The sequence below is a fragment of the Leptodactylus fuscus genome, unplaced genomic scaffold, assembly GCF_031893055.1.
Source record: "Leptodactylus fuscus isolate aLepFus1 unplaced genomic scaffold, aLepFus1.hap2 HAP2_SCAFFOLD_184, whole genome shotgun sequence".
Classification (NCBI taxonomy): domain Eukaryota; kingdom Metazoa; phylum Chordata; class Amphibia; order Anura; family Leptodactylidae; genus Leptodactylus; species Leptodactylus fuscus.
In genome coordinates, this window is record NW_027440207.1 from 55,008 (window position 1) to 80,388 (window position 25,381).

The 25,381-nt window shown below is 46.3% G+C and overlaps 1 protein-coding gene across 1 annotated transcript in view; it reads left to right on the forward strand.

Moving 5' to 3' along the window:
- M1AP (meiosis 1 associated protein) overlaps positions 1–25,381 on the forward strand; it is a 62,620-nt gene that overhangs the window by 32,084 nt on the left and 5,155 nt on the right. The window contains exons 6-8 of the mRNA XM_075261531.1: positions 14,757–14,898; positions 19,976–20,176; positions 21,811–21,942. Of these exons, the coding sequence (XP_075117632.1) occupies positions 14,757–14,898; positions 19,976–20,176; positions 21,811–21,942 (475 nt within the window). The remainder of the gene's footprint in view (positions 1–14,756; positions 14,899–19,975; positions 20,177–21,810; positions 21,943–25,381) is intronic.

A 25,381-nucleotide genomic window follows, 5' to 3' on the forward strand; every position in this document is an offset into this window, starting at 1 on the left:
AGGACTGTGTCCATCATGTAACCACTCTGAATACAGGGCAAGAACACAGTGCAAAGATTTAAACTAGTCCAAAAACCCAGGACAGTCTTATATACCGGCTCAGTGGCCATCGTGTCAATAATGACCCTCAAAATAGGAAAAAAACAGACTATCATAAACAAAATCATATAAAACGGAGTCGCTCGTTTAATCCGGAAGGATAAACAGTTTTTAACCTGTGAGTCCATCTTGTCTCGGTTTGTGTAATAAGTCGCCTTTGCGTACCGGAGATTTCACCACGTCAATCCCCATAAACCTCAAACCTGAGAAATCCCCTGTATGTTCATTACGGATGTGTCGTGCAATTGGGGTGTCTCGTCCATGCCGAATGTCCCCCAAATACTCCCCCACCCGTCTCCTGAACTCCCTTTTCGTTTTGCCGATGTATTCCAAGCCACCCTGCCCTATAGATAACACCTTTGGTACGGCAATTAATAAAGTGCTGGATGTCGTAATTCATACCCGTCACATTACTCCTAAAACTTGTAGCACTGGCAAGGTGTGGACAAGCCACACAACCACTACATTTGTAACATCCTTTAATCTTTGAAGGAAGCCAACACGTATTCGTAGAGATTGCAACAAAATGGCTATTAACAATCCGATCACGGATATTTCTCCCCCGCCCGATACGTAATTTGGGGTCTCCCACCTACAACCGGTGCAATATCCGGATCCATCAATAGAATCCCCCAGTGTTTCTCAATAACCTCTCTGACCGCGCTGGATGCGCCAGTAAAACTTCCTATAAGCCTAATAAGGCCCTCTGTAGGGTTCACCTATTTCAGGGTAAGTAGTTGTGTGCGATCACTTCTAAGAGCGAATTGATACGGATGACGGATGACAAAGTCAGGGTATCCCCGAGCCTGAAATCTTGCTCTGAGATCATCTGCTTGAGTTTTGAAGTCCTGAATAGTGGTACAATTTCGCCGCAGCCTCAAAAATTGCCCCTTGGGGATCCCCCTCCTCAGAGGCGGCGGGGGGTGACTCTCCCATCTCAGTAGAGAATTCGTAGCAGTAGATTTACGAAAGATTGTAGTGTGTATATCACCCCCCGCTGTCCTAGAAGTTCTCACATCCAAAAAGGGCAAGCTTACCGCGCCAATTTCAAATGGAAAACGAAGGCCTATATGATTATTATTTAATTCGCCAACAAACTGATCAAATTCTGAACGAGACCCTTCCCATATGAAGAATATATCGTCAATATAACGGGCCCACTCCAGAGCCCGCCCCATAAAGTCACCCAAACCCAACGAATGCTCCCACCAGCCCAGGAGAAAATTTGTGTACTATGGCGCACATGGGCTGCCCATCGCACACCCCTGAGCTGGTGGAAGATCCGATGGGTTAAAGAGGGTTAAAGATAAAGTAATTACGGGTGAGGGAGAACTCATCAGTGACATGACCTGAGTACAGTACATGACTACATCACATCCATGACATGACCTGAGTACAGTACATGACTACATCACATCCATGACATGACCTGAGTACAGTACATGACTACATCACATCCATGACATGACCTGAGTACATGATTACATCACATCCATGACATGACCTGAGTACATGACTACATCACATCCATGACATGACCTGAGTACATGACTACATCACATCCATGACATGACCTGAGTACATGAGCACATCACATCTGTGACATGACCTGAGTACATGAGAACATCACATCCGTGACATGACCTGAGTACATGAGCACATCACATCCGTGACATGACCTGAGTACATGACTACATCACATCCATGACATGACCTGAGTACATGACTACATCACATCCATGACATGACCTGAGTACAGTACATGACTACATCACATCCAAGACATGACCTGAGTACATGACTACATCACATCCATGACATGACCTGAGTACATGAGAACATCACATCCGTGACATGACCTGAGTACATGACTACATCACATCCATGACATGACCTGAGCACATCACATCCATGACATGACCTGAGTACATGACTACATCACATCCATGACATGACCTGAGCACATCACATCCATGACATGACCTGAGTACATGACTACATCACATCCATGACATGACCTGAGTACATGAGAACATCACATCCGTGACATGACCTGAGTACATGACTACATCACATCCATGACATGACCTGAGCACATCACATCCATGACATGACCTGAGTACATGACTACATCACATCCATGACATGACCTGAGTACATGACTACATCACATCCATGACATGACCTGAGTACATGACTACATCACATCCATGACATGACCTGAGTACATGACTACATCACATCCATGACATGACCTGAGTACATGAGCACATCACATCCATGACATGACCTGAGTACATGACTACATCACATCCATGACATGACCTGAGTACATGATCACATCACATCCATGACATGACCTGAGTACATGACTACATCACATCCATGACATGACCTGAGTACATGACTACATCACATCCATGACATGACCTGAGTACATGAGAACATCACATCAGTGACATGACCTGAGTACATGACTACATCACATCCATGACATGACCTGAGTACATGACTACATCACATCCGTGACATGACCTGAGTACATGACTACATCACATCCATGACATGACCTGAGTACATGAGCACATCACATCCATGACATGACCTGAGTACATGACTACATCACATCCATGACATGACCTGAGTACATAACTACATCACATCCATGACATGACCTAAGTACATGAGCACATCACATCCATGACATGACCTGAGTACATGAGAACATCACATCAGTGACATGACCTGAGTACAGTACATGACTACATCACATCCATGACATGACCTGAGTACATGACATCCATGACATGACCTGAGTACATGAGCACATCACATCCATGACATGACCTGAGTACATGACTACATCACATCCATGACATGACCTGAGCACATCACATCCATGACATGACCTGAGTACATGACTACATCACATCCATGACATGACCTGAGTACATGACTACATCACATCCATGACATGACCTGAGTACATGAGCACATCACATCCATGACATGACCTGAGTACATGAGCACATCACATCCATGACATGACCTGAGTACATGACTACATCACATCCATGACATGACCTAAGTACATGAGCACATCACATCCATGACATGACCTGAGTACATGACTACATCACATCCATGACATGACCTGAGTACATGACTACATCACATCCATGACATGACCTGAGTACATGACTACATCACATCCATGACATGACCTGAGTACATCACATCCATGACATGACCTGAGTACATGAGCACATCACATCCATGACATGACCTGAGCACATCACATCCATGACATGACCTGAGTACATGACTACATCACATCCATGACATGACCTGAGCACATCACATCCATGACATGACCTGAGTACATGACTACATCACATCCATGACATGACCTGAGCACATCACATCCATGACATGACCTGAGTACATGACTACATCACATCCATGACATGACCTGAGTACATGACTACATCACATCCATGACATGACCTGAGTACATGAGAACATCACATCAGTGACATGACCTGAGTACATGACTACATCACATCCATGACATGACCTGAGTACATGAGAACATCACATCCATGACATGACCTGAGTACATGAGCACATCACATCCATGACATGACCTGAGTACATGACTACATCACATCCATGACATGACCTGAGTACATAACTACATCACATCCATGACATGACCTAAGTACATGAGCACATCACATCCATGACATGACCTGAGTACATGACTACATCACATCCATGACATGACCTGAGTACATGAGAACATCACATCAGTGACATGACCTGAGTACATGACTACATCCATGACATGACCTGAGTACATCACATCCATGACATGACCTGAGTACATGACTACATCACATCCATGACATGACCTGAGTACATGAGCACATCACATCCATGACATGACCTGAGTACATGACTACATCACATCCATGACATGACCTGAGTACATCACATCCATGACATGACCTGAGCACATCACATCCATGACATGACCTGAGCACATCACATCCATGACATGACCTGAGTACATGACTACATCACATCCATGACATGACCTGAGTACATGACTACATCACATCCATGACATGACCTGAGTACATGACTACATCACATCCATGACATGACCTGAGTACATGAGAACATCACATCCATGACATGACCTGAGCACATCACATCCATGACATGACCTGAGTACATGACTACATCACATCCATGACATGACCTAAGTACATGAGCACATCACATCCATGACATGACCTGAGTACATGACTACATCACATCCATGACATGACCTGAGTACATGAGAACATCACATCAGTGACATGACCTGAGAACATGACATCCATGACATGACCTGAGTACATGACTACATCACATCCATGACATGACCTGAGCACATCACATCCATGACATGACCTGAGTACATGACTACATCACATCCATGACATGACCTGAGCACATCACATCCATGACATGACCTGAGCACATCACATCCATGACATGACCTGAGTACATGACTACATCACATCCATGACATGACCTGAGTACATGAGCACATCACATCCGTGACATGACCTGAGTACATGACTACATCACATCCATGACATGACCTGAGTACATAACTACATCACATCCATGACATGACCTAAGTACATGAGCACATCACATCCATGACATGACCTGAGTACATGACTACATCACATCCATGACATGACCTGAGTACATGACTACATCACATCCATGACATGACCTGAGTACATGACTACATCACATCCATGACATGACCTGAGTACATGACTACATCACATCCATGACATGACCTGAGTACATGACTACATCACATCCATGACATGACCTGAGTACATGACTACATCACATCCATGACATGACCTGAGTACATCACATCCATGACATGACCTGAGTACATCACATCCATGACATGACCTGAGCACATCACATCCATGACATGACCTGAGTACATGACTACATCACATCCATGACATGACCTGAGCACATCACATCCATGACATGACCTGAGTACATGACTACATCACATCCATGACATGACCTAAGTACATGACTACATCACATCCATGACATGACCTGAGTACATGACTACATCACATCCATGACATGACCTGAGCACATCACATCCATGACATGACCTGAGTACATGAGCACATCACATCCATGACATGACCTGAGTACATGACTACATCACATCCATGACATGACCTGAGTACATGACTACATCACATCCATGACATGACCTGAGTACATGACTACATCACATCCATGACATGACCTGAGTACATGACTACATCACATCCATGACATGACCTGAGTACATGACTACATCACATCCATGACATGACCTGAGTACATGAGAACATCACATCAGTGACATGACCTGAGTACATGAGAACATCACATCCGTGACATGACCTGAGTACAGTACATGACTTCATCACATCCAAGACATGACCTGAGTACATGACTACATCACATCCATGACATGACCTGAGTACAGTACATGACTACATCACATCCATGACATGACCTGAGTACATGAGCACATCACATCCATGACATGACCTGAGTACATGACTACATCACATCCATGACATGACCTGAGTACATAACTACATCACATCCATGACATGACCTGAGTACATGAGAACATCACATCCGTGACATGACCTGAGTACATGACTACATCACATCCATGACATGACCTGAGCACATCACATCCATGACATGACCTGAGTACATGACTACATCACATCCATGACATGACCTGAGTACATGACTACATCACATCCATGACATGACCTGAGTACATGACTACATCACATCCATGACATGACCTGAGTACATGACTACATCACATCCATGACATGACCTGAGTACATGAGCACATCACATCCATGACATGACCTGAGTACATGACTACATCACATCCATGACATGACCTGAGCACATCACATCCATGACATGACCTGAGTACATGACTACATCACATCCATGACATGACCTGAGTACATGACTACATCACATCCATGACATGACCTGAGTACATGAGAACATCACATCCATGACATGACCTGAGTACATGACTACATCACATCCGTGACATGACCTGAGTACATGAGCACATCACATCCATGACATGACCTGAGCACATCACATCTGTGACATGACCTGAGTACATGAGCACATCACATCCATGACATGACCTGAGTACATGAGCACATCACATCCATGACATGACCTGAGTACATGACTACATCACATCCATGACATGACCTGAGTACATAACTACATCACATCCATGACATGACCTAAGTACATGAGCACATCACATCCATGACATGACCTGAGTACATGAGAACATCACATCAGTGACATGACCTGAGTACATGACTACATCACATCCATGACATGACCTGAGTACATGACTACATCACATCCGTGACATGACCTGAGTACATGACTACATCCATGACATGACCTGAGCACATCACATCCGTGACATGACCTAAGTACATGAGCACATCACATCCATGACATGACCTGAGTACATGAGCACATCACATCCATGACATGACCTGAGTACATGACTACATCACATCCATGACATGACCTGAGTACATGACATCCATGACATGACCTGAGTACATGACTACATCACATCCATGACATGACCTGAGTACATGACATCCGTGACATGACCTGAGTACATGACTACATCACATCCATGACATGACCTGAGTACATAACTACATCACATCCATGACATGACCTGAGTACATGACTACATCACATCCATGACATGACCTGAGTACATGACTACATCACATCCATGACATGACCTGAGTACATAACTACATCACATCCATGACATGACCTAAGTACATGAGCACATCACATCCATGACATGACCTGAGTACATCACATCCATGACATGACCTGAGTACATGACTACATCACATCCATAACATGACCTGAGTACATGACTACATCACATCCATGACATGACCTGAGTACATCACATCCATGACATGACCTGAGTACATGAGCACATCACATCCATGACATGACCTGAGCACATCACATCCATGACATGACCTGAGTACATGACTACATCACATCCATGACATGACCTGAGCACATCACATCCATGACATGACCTGAGTACATGACTACATCACATCCATGACATGACCTGAGCACATCACATCCATGACATGACCTGAGTACATGACTACATCACATCCATGACATGACCTGAGCACATCACATCCATGACATGACCTGAGTACATGAGCACATCACATCAGTGACATGACCTGAGTACATGAGCACATCACATCCATGACATGACCTGAGTACATGAGCACATCACATCCATGACATGACCTGAGTACATGACTACATCACATCCATGACATGACCTGAGTACATAACTACATCACATCCATGACATGACCTAAGTACATGAGCACATCACATCCATGACATGACCTGAGTACATGACTACATCACATCCATGACATGACCTGAGTACATGAGAACATCACATCAGTGACATGACCTGAGTACATGACTACATCACATCCATGACATGACCTGAGTACATCACATCCATGACATGACCTGAGTACATGACTACATCACATCCATGACATGACCTGAGTACATCACATCCATGACATGACCTGAGTACATGAGCACATCACATCCATGACATGACCTGAGCACATCACATCCATGACATGACCTGAGTACATGAGCACATCACATCCATGACATGACCTGAGCACATGAGCACATCACATCCATGACATGACCTGAGTACATGAGCACATCACATCCATGACATGACCTGAGCACATCACATCCATGACATGACCTGAGTACATGAGCACATCACATCCATGACATGACCTGAGCACATCACATCCATGACATGACCTGAGTACATGACTACATCACATCCATGACATGACCTGAGCACATCACATCCATGACATGACCTGAGTACATGACTACATCACATCCATGACATGACCTGAGCACATCACATCCATGACATGACCTGAGTACATGACTACATCACATCAGTGACATGACCTGAGTACATGAGAACATCACATCAGTGACATGACCTGAGTACATGACTACATCACATCCATGACATGACCTGAGTACATAACTACATCACATCCATGACATGACCTAAGTACATGAGCATATCACATCCATGACATGACCTGAGTACATGACTACATCACATCCATGACATGACCTGAGTACATGAGAACATCACATCAGTGACATGACCTGAGTACATGACTACATCACATCCATGACATGACCTGAGTACATGACTACATCACATCCATGACATGACCTGAGTACATAACTACATCACATCCATGACATGACCTAAGTACATGAGCATATCACATCCATGACATGACCTGAGTACATGACTACATCACATCCATGACATGACCTGAGTACATGAGAACATCACATCAGTGACATGACCTGAGTACATGACTACATCACATCCATGACATGACCTGAGTACATCACATCCATGACATGACCTGAGTACATGACTACATCACATCCATGACATGACCTGAGTACATCACATCCATGACATGACCTGAGTACATGAGCACATCACATCCATGACATGACCTGAGCACATCACATCCATGACATGACCTGAGTACATGAGCACATCACATCCATGACATGACCTGAGTACATGAGCACATCACATCCATGACATGACCTGAGCACATGAGCACATCACATCCATGACATGACCTGAGTACATGAGCACATCACATCCATGACATGACCTGAGCACATCACATCCATGACATGACCTGAGTACATGAGCACATCACATCCATGACATGACCTGAGCACATCACATCCATGACATGACCTGAGTACATGACTACATCACATCCATGACATGACCTGAGCACATCACATCCATGACATGACCTGAGTACATGACTACATCACATCCATGACATGACCTGAGCACATCACATCCATGACATGACCTGAGTACATGACTACATCACATCCATGACATGACCTGAGCACATCACATCCATGACATGACCTGAGTACATGAGCACATCACATCCATGACATGACCTGAGCACATCACATCCATGACATGACCTGAGCACATCACATCCATGACATGACCTGAGCACATCACATCCATGACATGACCTGAGTACATGACTACATCACATCCATGACATGACCTGAGTACATGACTACATCACATCCATGACATGACCTGAGTACATGAGAACATCACATCAGTGACATGACCTGAGTACATGAGCACATCACATCCATGACATGACCTGAGTACATGAGCACATCACATCCATGACATGACCTGAGTACATGACTACATCACATCCATGACATGACCTGAGTACATGAGAACATCACATCAGTGACATGACCTGAGTACATGACTACATCACATCCATGACATGACCTGAGTACATGACTACATCACATCCATGACATGACCTGAGTACATGACTACATCACATCCATGACATGACCTGAGTACATCACATCCATGACATGACCTGAGTACATGAGCACATCACATCCATGACATGACCTGAGCACATCACATCCATGACATGACCTGAGTACATGAGCACATCACATCCATGACATGACCTGAGCACATGAGCACATCACATCCATGACATGACCTGAGTACATGAGCACATCACATCCGTGACATGACCTGAGCACATGACTACATCACATCCATGACATGACCTGAGTACATGACTACATCACATCCATGACATGACCTGAGTACATGACTACATCACATCCATGACATGACCTGAGTACATGAGAACATCACATCAGTGACATGACCTGAGTACATGAGAACATCACATCCGTGACATGACCTGAGTACAGTACATGACTACATCACATCCATGACATGACCTGAGTACATGAGCACATCACATCCATGACATGACCTGAGTACATGACTACATCACATCCATGACATGACCTGAGTACATAACTACATCACATCCATGACATGACCTGAGTACATGAGAACATCACATCCGTGACATGACCTGAGTACATGACTACATCACATCCATGACATGACCTGAGTACATGAGCACATCACATCAGTGACATGACCTGAGTACATGACTACATCACATCCATGACATGACCTGAGTACATGACTACATCACATCCATGACATGACCTGAGTACATGACTACATCACATCCATGACATGACCTGAGTACATGACTACATCACATCCATGACATGACCTGAGTACATGACTACATCACATCCATGACATGACCTGAGTACATGAGCACATCACATCCATGACATGACCTGAGTACATGACTACATCACATCCATGACATGACCTGAGCACATCACATCCATGACATGACCTGAGTACATGACTACATCACATCCATGACATGACCTGAGTACATGACTACATCACATCCATGACATGACCTGAGTACATGAGAACATCACATCCATGACATGACCTGAGTACATGACTACATCACATCCGTGACATGACCTGAGTACATGACTACATCACATCCATGACATGACCTGAGCACATCACATCTGTGACATGACCTGAGTACATGAGCACATCACATCCATGACATGACCTGAGTACATGAGCACATCACATCCATGACATGACCTGAGTACATGACTACATCACATCCATGACATGACCTGAGTACATAACTACATCACATCCATGACATGACCTAAGTACATGAGCACATCACATCCATGACATGACCTGAGTACATGAGAACATCACATCAGTGACATGACCTGAGTACATGACTACATCACATCCATGACATGACCTGAGCACATCACATCAGTGACATGACCTGAGTACATGACTACATCACATCCATGACATGACCTGAGTACATGACTACATCACATCCGTGACATGACCTGAGTACATGACTACATCACATCCATGACATGACCTGAGCACATCACATCCGTGACATGACCTAAGTACATGAGCACATCACATCCATGACATGACCTGAGTACATGAGCACATCACATCCATGACATGACCTGAGTACATGACTACATCACATCTATGACATGACCTGAGTACATAACTACATCACATCCATGACATGACCTAAGTACATGAGCACATCACATCCATGACATGACCTGAGTACATGACTACATCACATCCATGACATGACCTGAGTACATGACATCCATGACATGACCTGAGTACATGACTACATCACATCCATGACATGACCAGAGTACATGACATCCGTGACATGACCTGAGTACATGACTACATCACATCCATGACATGACCTGAGTACATAACTACATCACATCCATGACATGACCTGAGTACATGACTACATCACATCCATGACATGACCTGAGTACATGACTACATCACATCCATGACATGACCTGAGTACATAACTACATCACATCCATGACATGACCTAAGTACATGAGCACATCACATCCATGACATGACCTGAGTACATCACATCCATGACATGACCTGAGTACATGACTACATCACATCCATAACATGACCTGAGTACATGACTACATCACATCCATGACATGACCTGAGTACATCACATCCATGACATGACCTGAGTACATGAGCACATCACATCCATGACATGACCTGAGCACATCACATCCATGACATGACCTGAGTACATGACTACATCACATCCATGACATGACCTGAGTACATGACTACATCACATCCATGACATGACCTGAGCACATCACATCCATGACATGACCTGAGTAAATGACTACATCACATCCATGACATGACCTGAGCACATCACATCCATGACATGACCTGAGTACATGACTACATCACATCCATGACATGACCTGAGTACATGACTACATCACATCCATGACATGACCTGAGTACATGAGAACATCACATCAGTGACATGACCTGAGTACATGAGCACATCACATCCATGACATGACCTGAGTACATGAGCACATCACATCCATGACATGACCTGAGTACATGACTACATCACATCCATGACATGACCTGAGTACATAACTACATCACATCCATGACATGACCTAAGTACATGAGCACATCACATCCATGACATGACCTGAGTACATGACTACATCACATCCATGACATGACCTGAGTACATGAGAACATCACATCAGTGACATGACCTGAGTACATGACTACATCACATCCATGACATGACCTGAGTACATCACATCCATGACATGACCTGAGTACATGACTACATCACATCCATGACATGACCTGAGTACATCACATCCATGACATGACCTGAGTACATGAGCACATCACATCCATGACATGACCTGAGCACATCACATCCATGACATGACCTGAGTACATGAGCACATCACATCCATGACATGACCTGAGCACATGAGCACATCACATCCATGACATGACCTGAGTACATGAGCACATCACATCCATGACATGACCTGAGCACATCACATCCATGACATGACCTGAGTACATGAGCACATCACATCCATGACATGACCTGAGCACATCACATCCATGACATGACCTGAGTACATGACTACATCACATCCATGACATGACCTGAGCACATCACATCCATGACATGACCTGAGTACATGACTACATCACATCCATGACATGACCTGAGCACATCACATCCATGACATGACCTGAGTACATGACTACATCACATCCATGACATGACCTGAGCACATCACATCCATGACATGACCTGAGTACATGACTACATCACATCCATGACATGACCTGAGTACATGACTACATCACATCCATGACATGACCTGAGTACATGAGAACATCACATCAGTGACATGACCTGAGTACATGAGAACATCACATCAGTGACATGACCTGAGTACATGACTACATCACATCCATGACATGACCTGAGTACATGAGAACATCACATCAGTGACATGACCTGAGTACATGACTACATCACATCCATGACATGACCTGAGTACATCACATCCATGACATGACCTGAGTACATGACTACATCACATCCATGACATGACCTGAGTACATCACATCCATGACATGACCTGAGTACATGAGCACATCACATCTATGACATGACCTGAGCACATCACATCCATGACATGACCTGAGTACATGAGCACATCACATCCATGACATGACCTGAGCACATGAGCACATCACATCCATGACATGACCTGAGTACATGAGCACATCACATCCATGACATGACCTGAGCACATCACATCCATGACATGACCTGAGTACATGAGCACATCACATCCATGACATGACCTGAGCACATCACATCCATGACATGACCTGAGTACATGACTACATCACATCCATGACATGACCTGAGCACATCACATCCATGACATGACCTGAGTACATGACTACATCACATCCATGACATGACCTGAGCACATCACATCCATGACATGACCTGAGTACATGACTACATCACATCCATGACATGACCTGAGCACATCACATCCATGACATGACCTGAGTACATGACTACATCACATCCATGACATGACCTGAGTACATGACTACATCACATCCATGACATGACCTGAGTACATGAGAACATCACATCAGTGACATGACCTGAGTACATGAGAACATCACATCAGTGACATGACCTGAGTACATGAGCACATCACATCCATGACATGACCTGAGTACATGAGCACATCACATCCATGACATGACCTGAGTACATGACTACATCACATCCATGACATGACCTGAGTACATAACTACATCACATCCATGACATGACCTGAGTACATGACTACATCACATCCATGACATGACCTGAGTACATGAGAACATCACATCAGTGACATGACCTGAGTACATGACTACATCACATCCATGACATGACCTGAGTACATCACATCCATGACATGACCTGAGTACATGACTACATCACATCCATGACATGACCTGAGTACATCACATCCATGACATGACCTGAGTACATGAGCACATCACATCCATGACATGACCTGAGCACATCACATCCATGACATGACCTGAGTACATGAGCACATCACATCCATGACATGACCTGAGTACATGAGCACATCACATCCATGACATGACCTGAGCACATGAGCACATCACATCCATGACATGACCTGAGTACATGAGCACATCACATCCATGACATGACCTGAGCACATCACATCCATGACATGACCTGAGTACATGAGCACATCACATCCATGACATGACCTGAGCACATCACATCCATGACATGACCTGAGTACATGACTACATCACATCCATGACATGACCTGAGCACATCACATCCATGACATGACCTGAGTACATGACTACATCACATCCATGACATGACCTGAGTACATGACTACATCACATCCATGACATGACCTGAGTACATGAGCACATCACATCCGTGACCTGCTCTCTTTCCTTCTTGCAGGGCGGTGCCATCTCTGAGGGTCTGCGGCTCGATGCTTTATGGATTGCCGGCGATCCTCTCCCCCACTGCATGCTGGGAACTAGACTGGGATCAACTGGAGACCAACCAGGAGAACTTCCATGCGCTGTGTCACTGCCTGCAGGTGGAGCTCTTCAGTCTGTCCATGCGTACAGAGGAGCGATATACTGCAGAGATTTACTGACACACACAGAGGAGCGATATACTGCAGATATGTAGTGACATACTCAGAGGAGTGATATACTGCAGAGATTTACTGACACACAGAGGAGCGATATACTGCAGAGATTTACTGACACACACAGAGGAGCGATATACTGCAGATATGTAGTGACATACTCAGAGGAGTGATATACTGCAGAGATTTACTGACATACACAGAGGAGCGATATACTGCAGAGATTTACTGACACACAGAGGAGCGATATACTGCAGAGATTTACTGACACACACATAGGAGCGATATACTGCAGAGATTTACTGACACACACAGAGGAGCGATATACTGCAAATATGTAGTGACATACTCAGAGGAGTGATATACTGCAGAGATTTACTGACACACACAGAGGAGCGATATACTGCAGAGATTTACTGACACACACAGAGGAGCGATATACTGCAGAGATTTACTGACACACACAGAGGAGCGATATACTGCAGAGATTTACTGACACACACAGAGGAGCGATATACTGCAGAGATTTACTGACACACACAGAGGAGCGATATACTGCAGAGATTTACTGACACACACAGAGGAGCGCTATACTGCAGAGATTTACTGACATACACAGAGGAGCGATATACTGCAGAGACTTACTGACACACAGAGGAGCGATATACTGCAGATATGTAGTGACATACTCAGAGGAGTGATATACTGCAGAGATTTACTGACACACACAGAGGAGCGATATACTGCAGATATGTAGTGACATACTCAGAGGAGTGATATACTGCAGAGATTTACTGACACACACAGAGGAGCGATATACTGCAGATATGTAGTGACATACTCAGAGGAGTGATATACTGCAGAGATTTACTGACACACACAGAGGAGCGATATACTGCAGAGATTTACTGACACACACAGAGGAGCGATATACTGCAGAGATTTACTGACACACACAGAGGAGCGATATACTGCAGAGATTTACTGACACACACAGAGGAGCGATATACTGCAGAGATTTACTGACACACACAGAGGAGTGATATACTGCAGAGATTTACTGACACACAGAGGAGCGCTATACTGCAGAGATTTACTGACACACAGAGGAGCGATATACTGCAGAGATTTACTGACACACACAGAGGAGTGATATACTGCAGAGATTTACTGACACACAGAGGAGCGATATACTGCAGAGATTTACTGACACACACAGAGGAGCGATATACTGCAGAGATTTACTGACACACAGAGGAGCGATATACTGCAGAGATTTACTGAAACACACAGAGGAGCGATATACTGCAGATATTTACTGACATACACAGAGGAGCGATATACTGCAGAGATTTACTGACACACAGAGGAGCGATATGCTGCAGAGATTTACTGACACACACAGAGGAGCGATATACTGCAGAGATTTACTGACACACACAGAGGAGCGATATACTGCAGAGATTTACTGACACACACAGAGGAGCGATATACTGCAGAGATTTACTGACACACAGAGGAGTGATATACTGCAGAGATTTACTGACACACAGAGGAGCGATATACTGCAGAGATTTACTGACACACACAGAGGAGCGATATACTGCAGAGATTTACTGACACACACAGAGGAGCGATATACTGCAGAGATTTACTGACACACACAGAGGAGCGATATACTGCAGAGATTTACTGACATACAGAGGAGCGATATACTGCAGAGATTTACTGACATACACAGAGGAGCGATATACTGCAGAGATTTACTGACACACACAGAGGAGCGATATACTGCAGAGATTTACTGACACACAGAGGAGTGATATACTGCAGAGATTTATTGACACACAGAGGAGCGCTATACTGCAGAGATTTACTGACACACAGAGGAGCGATATACTGCAGAGATTTACTGACACACACAGAGGAGCGATATACTGCAGAGATTTACTGACACACAGAGGAGCGATATACTGCAGAGATTTACTGACATACAGAGGAGCGCTATACTGCAGAGATTTACTGACACACAGAGGAGCGATATACTGCAGAGATTTACTGACATACACAGAGGAGCGATATACTGCAGAGATTTACTGACATACACAGAGGAGCGATATACTGCAGAGATTTACTGACACACACAGAGGAGCGATATACTGCAGAGATTTACTGACACACAGAGGAGCGATATACTGCAGAGATTTACTGACACACACAGAGGAGTGATATACTGCAGAGATTTACTGACACACAGAGGAGCGATATACTGCAGAGATTTACTGACACACAGAGGAGCGATATACTGCAGAGATTTACTGACATACAGAGGAGCGATATACTGCAGAGATTTACTGACATACACAGAGGAGCGATATACTGCAGAGATTTACTGACACACAGAGGAGCGATATACTGCAGAGATTTACTGACACACACAGAGGAGTGATATACTGCAGAGATTTACTGACACACAGAGGAGCGATATACTGCAGAGATTTACTGACACACACAGAGGAGCGATATACTGCAGAGATTTACTGACACACACAGAGGAGCGATATACTGCAGAGATTTACTGACATACAGAGGAGCGATATACTGCAGAGATTTACTGACACACACAGAGGAGCGATATACTGCAGAGATTTACTGACACACACATAGGAGCGATATACTGCAGAGATTTACTGACACACACAGAGGAGCGATATACTGCAAATATGTAGTGACATACTCAGAGGAGCGCTATACTGCAGAGATTTACTGACACACAGAGGAGCGATATACTGCAGAGATTTACTGACACACACAGGAGCGATATACTGCAGAGATTTACTGACACACAGAGGAGCGATATACTGCAGAGATTTACTGACATACAGAGGAGCGCTATACTGCAGAGATTTACTGACACACAGAGGAGCGATATACTGCAGAGATTTACTGACATACACAGAGGAGTGATATACTGCAGAGATTTACTGACATACACAGAGGAGCGATATACTGCAGAGATTTACTGACACACACAGAGGAGCGATATACTGCAGAGATTTACTGACACACAGAGGAGCGATATACTGCAGAGATTTACTGACACACAGAGGAGCGATATACTGCAGAGATTTACTGACACACACAGAGGAGCGATATACTGCAGAGATTTACTGACACACAGAGGAGCGATATACTGCAGAGATTTACTGACACACACAGAGGAGTGATATACTGCAGAGATTTACTGACACACAGAGGAGCGATATACTGCAGAGATTTACTGACACACACAGAGGAGCGATATACTGCAGAGATTTACTGACACACACAGAGGAGCGATATACTGCAGAGATTTACTGACACACAGAGGAGTGATATACTGCAGAGATTTACTGACACAGAGGAGCGATATACTGCAGAGATTTACTGACACACACAGAGGAGCGATATACTGCAGAGATTTACTGACACACACAGAGGAGCGATATACTGCAGAGATTTACTGACACACACAGAGGAGCGATATACTGCAGAGATTTACTGACATACAGAGGAGCGATATACTGCAGAGATTTACTGACATACACAGAGGAGCGATATACTGCAGAGATTTACTGACACACACAGAGGAGCGATATACTGCAGAGATTTACTGACACACACAGAGGAGCGATATACTGCAGAGATTTACTGACACACAGAGGAGCGATATACTGCAGAGATTTACTGACATACAGAGGAGCGCTATACTGCAGAGATTTACTGACACACAGAGGAGCGATATACTGCAGAGATTTACTGACATACACAGAGGAGCGATATACTGCAGAGATTTACTGACACACAGAGGAGTGATATGCTGCAGAGATTTACTGACACACAGAGGAGCGATATACTGCAGAGATTTACCGACACACAGAGGAGCGATATATTGCAGAGACTTACTGACACACAGAGGAGCGATATACTGCAGAGATTTACTGACACACACAGAGGAGCGATATATTGCAGAGACTTACTGACACACAGAGGAGCGATATACTGCAGAGACTTACTGACATACACAGAGGAGCGCTATACTGCAGAGATTTACTGACACACACAGAGGAGCGATATACTGCAGAGATTTACTGACACACACAGAGGAGCGATATACTGCAGAGATTTACTGACATACACAGAGGAGTGATATACTGCAGAGATTTACTGACACACAGAGGAGCGATATACTGCAGAGATTTACTGACACACACAGAGGAGCGATATACTGCAGAGATTTACTGACACACACAGAGGAGCGATATACTGCAGAGATTTACTGACACACACAGAGGAGCGATATATTGCAGAGATTTACTGACACACACAGAGGAGCGATATACTGCAGAGATTTACTGACACACACAGAGGAGCGATATACTGCAGAGATTTACTGACACACACAGAGGAGCGATATACTGCAGAGATTTACTGACACACACAGAGGAGCGATATATTGCAGAGATTTACTGACACACACAGAGGAGCGATATACTGCAGAGATTTACTGACATACAGAGGAGCGATATACTGCAGAGATTTACTGACATACACAGAGGAGTGATATACTGCAGAGATTTACTGACACACACAGAGGAGCGATATATTGCAGAGATTTACTGACATACACAGAGGAGCGCTATACTGCAGAGATTTACTGACACACAGAGGAGCGCTATACTGCAGAGATTTACTGACACACACTACTCGGCCTCATACTGACAGGTCTTCTGGACATTACATCCCAGATCAGCCTGTAGTGGGGGGAGGGGACTCCTAATCGTGGCCTCCAGGGGGTCATACATGTGATTTCCGTGGATGATTTCTGTGGGATCCATCTTTGTACAGCGCTGACACTGACCCCGGAATCCCGGTAATGTAACCAGTGAGTGCCGCGCTCCTAGTGACAGACGCCATGATGTCCCTTCTTTTCCTTACATCTTATATGTAGACATGTGACGTTGTCTTCTCTCTCTTTGCGTAGTCGCAGCAGTTGTCCCTTGTCGCCTCTTCTCCCCGGCCTGGTTCCTCTGCGGCTCCTCCTGTCAGGGCTCACGTCCTGGTCTCAGCATCAGGTTCTGCAGCTCTGTTGCTTCGTCCTCTTGCTGTGAGAGAACTTGTCCTCCTCACGAAGGTGCCGACACTGCCACCAAGCATAGAAGACAAGGCGATGTGCCGAGTGCAGGTGTGTCTGATGGTGTGGTGCGGCGTGTGTGATACGGGGTGCGGCGTGTGTGATACGGGGTGCGGCGTGTGTGAGACGGGGTGCGGCGTGTGTGAGACGGGGTGCGGCGTGTGTGAGACGGGGTGCGGCGTGTGTGAGACGGGGTGCGGCGTGTGTGATACGGGGTGCGGCGTGTGTGAGAGTGGGTGCGGCGTGTGTGATACGGGGTGCGGCGTGTGTGAGACGGGGTGCGGCATGTGTGAGACGGGGTGCAGCGTGTGTGATACGGGGTGCGGCGTGTGTGAGAGTGGGTGCGGCGTGTGTGAGACGGGGTGCGGCGTGTGTGAGACGGGGTGCGGCGTGTGTGAGACGGGGTGCGGCGTGTGTGAGACGGGGTGCGGCGTGTGTGATACGGGGTGCGGCGTGTGTGAGAGTGGGTGCGGCGTGTGTGAGACGGGGTGCGGCGTGTGTGAGACGGGGTGCGGCGTGTGTGAGAGTGGGTGCGGCGTGTGTGAGACGGGGTGCGGCGTGTGTGAGACGGGGTGCGGCGTGTGTGAGAGTGGGTGCGGCGTGTGTGAGACGGGGTGCGGCGTGTGTGAGACGGGGTGCGGCGTGTGTGATACGGGGTGCGGCGTGTGTGATACGGGGTGCGGCGTGTGTGAGAGTGGGTGCGGCGTGTGTGAGACGGGGTGCGGCGTGTGTGAGACTGGGTGCGGCGTGTGTGATACGGGGTGCGGCGTGTGTGATACGGGGTGCGGCGTGTGTGAGACGGGGTGCGGCGTGTGTGAGACGGGGTGCGGCGTGTGTGAGACGGGGTGCGGCGTGTGTGATACGGGGTGCGGCGTGTGTGATACGGGGTGCGGCGTGTGTGATACGGGGTGCGGCGTGTGTGATACGGGGTGCGGCGTGTGTGATACGGGGTGCGGTGTGTGTGAGACGGGGTGCGGCGTGTGTGAGACGGGGTGCGGCGTGTGTGAGAGTGGGTGCGGCGTGTGTGATACGGGGTGCGGCGTGTGTGAGAGTGGGTGCGGCGTGTGTGATACGGGGTGCGGCGTGTGTGAGACGGGGTGCGGCATGTGTGAGACGGGGTGCAGCGTGTGTGATACGGGGTGCGGCGTGTGTGAGAGTGGGTGCGGCGTGTGTGATACGGGGTGCGGCGTGTGTGAGACGGGGTGCGGCATGTGTGAGACGGGGTGCGGCGTGTGTGATACGGGGTGCGGCGTGTGTGATACGGGGTGCGGCGTGTGTGATACGGGGTGCGGTGTGTGTGAGACGGGGTGCGGCGTGTGTGAGACGGGGTGCGGCGTGTGTGAGAGTGGGTGCGGCGTGTGTGATACGGGGTGCGGCGTGTGTGATACGGGGTGCGGTGTGTGTGAGACGGGGTGCGGCGTGTGTGAGACGGGGTGCGGCGTGTGTGAGAGTGGGTGCGGCGTGTGTGAGACGGGGTGCGGCGTGTGTGATACGGGGTGCGGCGTGTGTGAGACGGGGTGCAGCGTGTGTGATACGGGGTGCGGCGTGTGTGATACGGGGTGCGGTGTGTGTGAGACGGGGTGCGGTACCACCTTGTGGAGATGATATTATTGCAGTGTGATGAGATATTTGGGCTTCCTCTCATTCTTTACCGTCCCTCGGGATCTCTCGTTTCTCCGTGCTAGGACGCGCTGCGCAGCCTGGAGGTCGATGCTTTGTATAATCCTCTAGAGATGAGCAGCAACCTCTACCGCCACCTCCAGGTCACTCTGACACAGCCTCCGAGACGTCACGTATGTCCGGGGCCCAGCAGACAGGTAATGTATATTCCATACATCACATACATTTAGCAATACTGTCTAGAACAATGTGACAACCCGACGTAAGATCTAAGTCACCCCCTTGTGTCTCGCTGCTCGGCCTTGTCAATACTTCATTGTATCTCTTGCTGTTTAGCTCCCCCCCCTCCTTTGAAATGAAATAATCCATATACCTTGACCTTGTATTGTAGAGGTCATGGGGGTCAGTAGATGTCTATTGGTCGTATTGTGACGTCACTATCCCGTCCTCTTACATAAAGGCCCTTTGTAAAGCTGAGACACAAAACATTTACACTCTATTATTGTGATTAGTTATTTCTGTATCTATGTATATACAGTATATAGTCACTACTACTCTGAGTGAATAGATGTTCCCAGAGGCCACGGAAGGAGTGTGGTGCTGGGTCTAGGATGCCGCTGGGACCCGCCGTTACCCCGAGTTCCCTGGATTGGGTTAGCAGACCTTGGATATATCTGGTTGAACATTAATGTATAGAAATGGAAGCATGGGTTCCTGTATGACAGATGTGTAAACGTGGTTGGCTCTGCGCATGCGCACTGGTAGTTACCCATTCTGAGTAGTAGCAGCAGTTGTCCTTAGTTGTCTGGTCTGTAGTGGTTGGCTCTGCACATGCGCACTGGTAGTTACCCATTCGGAGTAGTAGCAGCAGTTGTCCTTAGTTGTCTGGTCTTTACTGGTTGGCTCTGCACATGCGCACTGGTAGTTACCCATTCTGAGTAGTAGCAGCAGTTGTCCTTAGTTGTCTGGTCTGTAGTGGTTGGCTCTGCACATGCGCACTGGTAGTTACCCATTCTGAGTAGTAGCAGCAGTTGTCCTTAGTTGTCTGGTCTGTAGTGGTTGGCTCTGCACATGCGCACTGGTAGTTACCCATTCTGAGTAGTAGCAGCAGTTGTCCTTAGTTGTCTGGTCTTTACTGGTTGGCTCTGCACATGCGCACTGGTAGTTACCCATTCTGAGTAGTAGCAGCAGTTGTCTGGTCTGTAGTGATTGGCTCTGCACATGCGCACTGGTAGTTACCCATTCGGAGTAGTAGCAGCAGTTGTCCTTAGTTGTCTGGTCTTTACTGGTTGGCTCTGCACATGCGCACTGGTAGTTACCCATTCTGAGTAGTAGTAGCAGCAGTTGTCCTTAGTTGTCTGGTCTTTACTGGTTGGCTCTGTGCATGCGCACTGGTAGTTACCCATTCTGAGTAGTAGCAGCAGTTGTCCTTAGTTGTCTGGTCTTTACTGGTTGGCTCTGCACATGCGCACTGGTAGTTACCCATTCTGAGTAGTAGCAGCAGTTGTCCTTAGATCTCTGGTCTGTACTGGTTGGCTCTGTGCATGCGCACTGGTAGTTACCCATTCTGAGTAGTAGCAGCAGTTGTCCTTAGTTGTCTGGTCTTTACTGGTTGGCTCTGCACATGCGCACTGGTAGTTACCCATTCTGAGTAGTAGCAGCAGTTGTCCTTAGATCTCTGGTCTGTAGTGGTTGGCTCTGCGCATGCACACTGGTAGTTACCCATTCTGAGTAGTAGCAGCAGTTGTCCTTAGATCTCTGGTCTTTACTGGTTGGCTCTGCACATGCGCACTGGTAGTTACCCATTCTGAGTAGTAGCAGCAGTTGTCCTTAGTTGTCTGGTCTTTACTGGTTGGCTCTGTGCATGCGCACTGGTAGTTACCCATTCTGAGTAGTAGCAGCAGTTGTCCTTAGATCTCTGGTCTGTAGTGGTTGGCTCTGCACATGCGCACTGGTAGTTACCCATTCTGAGTAGTAGCAGCAGTTCTCCTTAGTTGTCTGGTCTGTAGTGGTTGGCTCTGCACATGCGCACTGTTAGTTACCCATTCTGAGTAGTAGCAGCAGTTGTCCTTAGTTGTCTGGTCTTTACTGGTTGGCTCTGTGCATGCGCACTGGTAGTTACCCATTCTGAGTAGTAGCAGCAGTTGTCCTTAGATCTCTGGTCCTCAGTGGTTGGCTCTGTGCATGCGCACTGGTAGTTACCCATTCTGAGTAGTAGTAGCAGCAGTTGTCCTTAGTTGTCTGGTCTTTACTGGTTGGCTCTGCGCATGCGCACTGGTAGTTACCCATTCTGAGTAGTAGCAGCAGTTGTCCTTAGTTGTCTGGTCTTTACTGGTTGGCTCTGTGCATGCGCACTGGTAGTTACCCATTCTGAGTAGTAGCAGCAGTTGTCCTTAGTTCTCTGGACCTCAGTGGTTGGCTCTGCGCATGCGCGGATCAGCACTCCATCCAGATTTACTCACTGCATTATTTACAAGTCTGATCAGCGAGATTGTGGCCTCTACTGAGATGACAGAAGGGGGTGAGTGTCTTAGATTAGCAGGTGCTGAGGGATTAGGATTTTTGGACTGACCTTGTGTTGTCACATTTGGCGCAGGGTTATTATTGGCGTCACGTATAGCACATATACATATATTTTATTAATAGGAATGTTTTATGTGAATTGTGATGACTTGTATATATAGTCACTAAATCTATATGGACTGTGTCATGTTTCTGTGTCTGTACAACCGAAACGTTGCAGTTGCAATAACCCCACGTGGCACTTTATGTGATAATTTTGGGGAGCTTCCTGTTCTTATTGATTTGGCTCTTGAGGGATCCTATGCTGCTTATTACAGTGTAGGCCAAAAGTCTGGTCCCCCCTGCAGTCCTGTCAGATAATCCTCGCTGTCCCCCAGATAATGATTACACAGCACAGACTCTTATATAGTATATAAGTGACACAGGGTATATACAGTATAAGTATCGCCCCCTGCAGTCCTGTCAGATAATCCTTGCTGTCCCCCAGATAATGATTACACAGCACAGACTCTTATATAGTATATAAGTGACACAGGGTATATACAGTATAAGTATCGCCCCCTGCAGTCCTGTCAGATAATCCTCGCTGTCCCCCAGTTAATGATAACACAGCACAGACTCTTATATAGTATATAAGTGACACAGGGTATATACAGTATAAGTATCGCCCCCCGCAGTCCTGTCAGATAATCCTCGCTGTCTCCAGATAATGATTACACAGCACAGACTCTTATATAGTATATAAGTGACACAGGGTATATACAGTATAAGTATCGCCCCCTGCAGTCCTGTCAGATAATCCTCGCTGTCTCCAGATAATGATTACACAGCACAGACTCTTATATAGTATATAAGTGACACAGGGTATATACAGTATAAGTATCGCCTCCTGCAGTCCTGTCAGATAATCCCTGGTGTCCCCAGATAATGATTACACAGCACAAACTCTTATATAGTATATAAGTGACACAGGGTATATACAGTATAAGTATCGCCCCCTGCAGTCCTGTCAGATAATCCTCGCTGTCCCCAGATAATGATTACACAGCACAGACTCTTATATAGTATATAAGTGACACAGGGTATATACAGTATAAGTATCGCCCCCTGCAG